Raw genomic sequence first — 6,318 nt, forward strand, 5'->3', positions numbered from 1 at the left:
ATCTCCTCCGAGAGTTGAGATCTTTTAAACTTTAACAATCAATAAAAATAATAATAATAATAAGTGAGCAGAGTCAATTATGGTACATGGACTTCGAATTCTAAGTATGAAAATGCTCGAGATTCCAACATTTTCAGTTGGGTGAACATGCTCTGGAACAAAGTCTTTATTTGAAGTCATACTTGCCGAGTGCGTAACTACCAGAATTGAATAGAATTTGGAAGCCAACACTGGTTGATTATTGTCGAATGATGTTATATAAACCCATAGTATTAGTACCACCGAATCATATCAGACACAGCGAAGAACATGGATTTCAGTAGCAGTAGAATTTTGGCACAAGGTGTATTTGTCCTCCTTGTGCTTTCGAGCGTGGCTGAGGGGACAGAGCCCAGAACCATTTTGGTTGGAGACTCCGAAGGTTGGCGTGCGGGCACCAACTACACGCAATGGGCCATTCAAAATAGCCCCTTCCACATAAACGACACATTGGGTAAGTCAATAAATGAAAATCCAATTTGTGTAAATATAGTTATGTTATGTATTGATTGATGGGTTGGTTTTTTTGGGAGGTGAAGTGTTCAAGTATCCCCCACCAGGAAATTCGACGGTTACGCAGAGCGTGTACTTGCTCCCCGACTTGTGGAGCTACATAACGTGCGAATTCCGAGGAGCAAAGGTGTTGGGGAACGCAAGCGAAGGACGTGACGAGGGGTTTAAGGTTGCGCTGACTGAGTTGAAATCATATTACTTTGCCTCTGCAGAAGGCAACTCTTATGACTGCCTTGCTGGTCTCACCAAGTTCACCGCTGTTCCATCCTCTTAGCTCAATTCCACTTTTCACCACCAAATCAAATTTCATCACTTTCTCTTCTTTTAATAAAATTAAACTGCATTATGTGTTATGCGTTCAAAGCCCGTCACACTTTACTGTGGCCCATTGTTCTCGGCTCGGCCTGTCATAGGCCCAAATAACAATATTCTTCCTATTCCACTTTTTCTGATGTTTAACGTTTTCACGTTCATATTTAAAATGAATTAATATTAATAACATTTAATAGAAAAATGTTAACCATACTTATTATTATTGACTAAAATTTATTAAAAATGGATTAACTGAAAGAAGCGATAAGTATTAAAGATTTATTCACACATTTTAGATTCCAGAATTTATTTCTTTTATTTACTCCAAACCTATTTTAACTGAAATAAATTCGTAGAATTAAGGTTATAACTTATATATAAGCTTAAAGAAAAAGAAAGTTATAGTTGGACACTAAAAGAAGCTATAAGTAAATCTTGGATGCAAGTTAAACCAGTGGCCCCTCCACTACATATTCTATTCCTTCTGCTTCTGCTGCTGCCTTTTAAATGCTTTACCAAGTTTGTCTATTTTTGTAGAATCATAGGCTTCATCATCCATAATCAACTACTTCAGAAATCAATAATATACCACATTATACCTCAGCTTTTGGCTGCACAGATGTTGCGTACCCACATTCTCATCATCTTCTAATATACAAATATCTTTCTTATTATTCATCTTATTTTAATCAAAACGATACTATTTTTAAAGGGTGTAATTAAAACAATCAAGTCAAGAAAAAACAAGGTCAGGTGTGTTTTAGGTTTCTTCATTCTTACTAAATATTACTTCTTTATTTTTTATTATGTTTTAAAAATGACATGGTTTTTGCTTTCAAATTGTTTTTAATATATAACTAGTGAAATTTGTTTGTTTTTATAGAATTTAGAATGTTAAGGTGGGAAAGAAAGGTATAGCGGTTGTAAGAAAATCCAATACCTAAAATGGATAAACACGCCGTTTTAAAATATGAAAACTAAGATTACATTTTGGCTGCAATTTTAAGACGTCAAACATATTTTACCTTCAAAAACTGTTTCAAAAAATTTATTATTACTTATATTAAGATATAATTTTTTTCTATTTTTTGATCTATAATAAAGACCGAAAAAAATAATTTTAGAGTATAACTAATACAATTAAAATGAAATTTGAATATTCTATTATTAAAGTGAAAAGTATATATAAAAAAAAATCATTTATTCAAGTTTCATTTCAAAAGAACTATGATCTCTCTAAAAACTCCATTTTCCTTTTCTTTGTCTTTTCTCTAAGATTTTAACTTCCTCGCTCAACAGATCAACGATCGAAATTTGTCGTTGAACTCCTAGTAGTAAACTCTATAAGATTGCTCGATCAAAATCTCAAATAAAGTAAGTTCATTTTGACTCTTTTTCCTTTGAGTTAGTTTTGATATGATTATATTTGTCTTTAGTTTAAGCTTGCATGTGATATTTTTATCTTTAGAATTAGTTTATGTTAACTCAGGGTCCTAGTGATTTTGTTAGATTTTTTATCAGGACTCTATGATGTAGGTTAAGTTAAACTTGAACAATTATAGGATTTGGAGCTCTTAATGAGCATTTGCTCAAAATCAGGTAAGGGAAGGTAGCTTTAAATTTCCAATAAAACCCTAGGCTAGAAAATCTAGATGTGGGGGTGACGTGGTTACCAGTTCCAAATTCTGTTTGAAGGATTGATTGTTTATGAACAATGCATGGTATTGTTTGAAATATAATGTGAATATGTTGATTTTGATATGGATGATTTATGGTAGATGTTTTTGTTTGAATCGAAAAATTTGGTGTATTTATATAGTTGATACTGTGTAAGTTACTTTAGAAGTGAATGAGCTGTTAAAATTGTTTTTGTTTGATTATGAATGAGGAAACTAGGCAGAATTATGCAGATTTTTCTGCATATCTCACTCAAATGAGATAACTCTCATCCAAGTGAGAATAAAATGAAAAGATGGGGTGTTATTGGATCCGTTTTCACCTAAGCGAGAAGGAATATCGCTCAGGTGAGACTTGAGATGAAATTTTAAGTGCTCTCATATTCAATCTCGCTTGAGCAAGACCTATTCTCGCGCCAAGCAATATGATTTTCACTAAAGCTAGACTCTGTAAAAAATAAAAACAAAAAACTTAAAATTTATATTTTTGCTTTTGAAACTCTGGTTTATTATTGTTTAATTTTTTTCAATGAAAATTATAAATTTTATTTAAAATTATGGATAAAGGAACTTAGTTATGTGTTTAAGTGAATTTTGAGATATATTTAGATTGTTTAGAAAGTTTAAAATATAGTAAGATTGAATGGTGTATTGATGTGTTAAATGAAGTATGCAATGATGTGAAAGTGTGATCAAAATATAGTATTTTCAGGAAACAAAATATTGTGTTAAGATTGTTATTTGGGTGTATTGATTTGTTAAGTCCCGTTAATGAGACGATCCTAACTCTATTGATATAATGAAATCACATAGATGAAGTTATTCAGTTGATGAAAGTCAAAGGAGGTTCATATGACTTGGGTTACGATTTCAAATATAATATGGTCTTTCAGGTCATATGAATCTACCATGTCATATGAGATGATGATTTGTTTATGCGCATGGATGTGTGGATTCACAACGAGTAGCATGACAGGGTGCAGATCTCACGATGCTAATTTCAATACCCGAGTCTTCTGGAAGTCGACATTCGTAAGACACTTATTGGGGAAATGTTTAATTCAAAAAATATTTGTTGGATTTCTGATAATTTTAGCATGGCTCTAACACAATTTTGAAAAGGATAAATACAATAATTTGTTATTGCTCCTCACAGATTCTTGCAAGTTAGAAAAATTATTATCCGCTGCTTATTGTTCTTGTTGAGTTATTATTTTTATTGTGTTGAATTTCCCATTAACTTGTGCACATAAATATTTATTGTCAATTTATATAATTATATAATATGTAGATTTGTATCCTCATGTTCTACATTTTAGATATTATACGTATCTCCGTATACCTGATGTGTCCGTGTCGTGTCAATGTTCGTATCAATATCTGTGTTACATAGATAAAAAAAGAGAAAACAACATATTCTCAAGTTCTTTGTCGCTTTGGTGACCACCTCTTCACTTCTAGCTTAAAATCATAATGAACACTCTTTAAATGGTATGGAGTTACATAATACCCAGTTAGCATTTTCCTTAAAGAAAGGTTAAAGAAATTTATTTTATTTATTTATTGGTGTTAATAGTTACATTAATAAATTTTTTTATATGTTCATTCAATTACTTTTTATAATATATTCGTGTATTGTGTTTTGTAAGTAGACATCAATTTTAAAAGTTAAAAAATGATAAAAGCTTATATAAGAATTAACAAGACAACATAATTACTGTGTTTTTATTAAGTTGAATTTCTTTTCTCCGTTTAATACTTTTAAAAAAGTTAGTTTTATTATTATTACGTTTAATTTTTACTTTTATTTTTTATTAGTTGCAAATATTCTTGTAAGAATGGTATTGAGTTGTTTTATCTATTTAATTTGTTAATATTGTTATTTTATTTTATTTTTTACATCTCGTACAGTGCATGGATACTGTATATATATATATATATATATATATATATATATATATATATATATATATATAGAAGAAACGTTTTTCAAAATCTGCGGCATTTCACTTAAAAAATATATTTTACTGTAAACGAAAACAAAGAGATGTTATAACCAACAATTGAATAAGACCAAAAGTTTAAATTATTTTTACTTCAAATTTAATATGTTAAATCATGTCCAAATATAAAGTGAAACCGGGTAATAAAATATTCATAGGCTTACTCATCTGAGTAATTTTTCTTTAATTTTTTTAAAAATGCTAACAACTCACTATTCATTATAAGCTAAAATCTATTAAAAACTACAAAATTATGAAAACAGCTCACTAAATATAAAGTAAGTCGTATAAAAAATTGTTATTTAAGTGCATCAAGTGTGTTCCCTTGTTTTTTTATGTATATGGAATAAAGATTGAACCAATAGACACTCTTATTCACCGAAATCAAAATTAGAATAGAAAAACTTGGACAAAAACTAGAAAAAAAAATATGAAATTGTTTTGAATAGTATTTTAAAATTTTGACCAAAGTGATGATACCTAAAAATAGATCACGTATCACATACTTAACTAAACAAGTCTGTATAAAAAATAGTCCATCAACTAGAAAAGAAGTCAAATTTGGGAAATCAGTAAAATAACGTCAAAACGGGCAAAAGCTCAGTTCACAACACGTGGGTGAAAAAAAGTTGAATGCAATGTCATTTTGAATTTTTTTTCTTAAGAAAAATTATCTTCAAATATGCCGTTTTAATTTGTATTCTACTTGTATACTTGTTAATAAATATTGTTGGGTATTGATTAAATCTAAACACAAGATATATTTTTTTAAAATTAAGTTGGTTAGAACGTTAAAAAGTAATTTATTTGTAATATTCAGTGTTATTAAGTAACGATATTATGTTTAAATGTTAGTTTATATTATCTACTTTTCATGTCATTGGTTAAAAAATAACATTGATTTTTTACCATGGTTCAATGGAGATTAGGTTATTAAATCTTGAATTAATTTCTTAACAAGCTTAGTGTGATGAATTTAACAAGCTTACTGATTTCTTAACAAGCTTAGTACTGCGTATATTTTAACTACTTTTATTTTACTTTGTATGCAATGAATTATATATGCGATTTTGAGTTATAGGTGTGTATCTATAAATAGGAAATAGGAAATAGGATATTTCGTTTGGGGAAATTGTAGAAACTGTGTCATCTGATTCTCTGGATTTTGTATTAATAATTCTGTGTAAGAAACTCGTAAATGACAGCAGCAGAATGCCATGAGTAGCTTGGGTTCAGAATGTTAATAAAAGACAAGCCTTTTCATTAATTTGAATAGGAACAAGGAGAATTACAAGTTATGAAAATAGAAAGCGTGTATTGATAACGACAAAATCAGATTCTGCTCCTTTCATATTTTATTTCGGGATAATACATGCATTTCCCATTCATTCCTCATTTATGACTTACCTCCCCGTGACCTGGAATTCCTTAAAACAATTGCGTTGCAGTGTGGACTCAATAGGAAACTCTGAATAAGACTAAATGTATATCCATTACCAAACACAAAACCTATCTTGTTAAAAACTTTTTTAATCCTCAACTATTATCGTATGTACTTTTGCTTCTTTTTATTTGTCCAAGGTGTGGGACTTTGTACTTAATTCTTACCCATAACAAATGCAACTGACCCAGTTGCCACCTTCTACCATCTCACTACAATCTTTAGACATTCCACCCAGTAAGCCAAATTCACAAACATATACGTTAGATTTCCCCGCAAATATAATAAACAGCGAGGTTTCTAAAATAAAATAGTTTGAAACGGAAGAGAAAAG

The 6,318-nt window shown here is 29.8% G+C and overlaps 1 protein-coding gene across 1 annotated transcript; it reads left to right on the forward strand.

The window, feature by feature from the left end:
* Window positions 1-309: 309 nt before the first annotated feature.
* LOC137822216 (uncharacterized) lies at window positions 310-826 on the forward strand. The gene is made up of 2 exons (XM_068627114.1): window positions 310-493; window positions 579-826. Exons 1-2 carry the CDS (start codon window positions 310-312, stop codon window positions 824-826), a joined length of 432 nt encoding a protein of 143 aa, XP_068483215.1.
* Window positions 827-6,318: the final 5,492 nt, after the last annotated feature.

The sequence above is a fragment of the Phaseolus vulgaris genome, chromosome 9 (genome assembly GCF_000499845.2).
Source record: "Phaseolus vulgaris cultivar G19833 chromosome 9, P. vulgaris v2.0, whole genome shotgun sequence".
In the NCBI taxonomy this organism is placed as follows: Eukaryota; Viridiplantae; Streptophyta; class Magnoliopsida; order Fabales; family Fabaceae; genus Phaseolus; species Phaseolus vulgaris.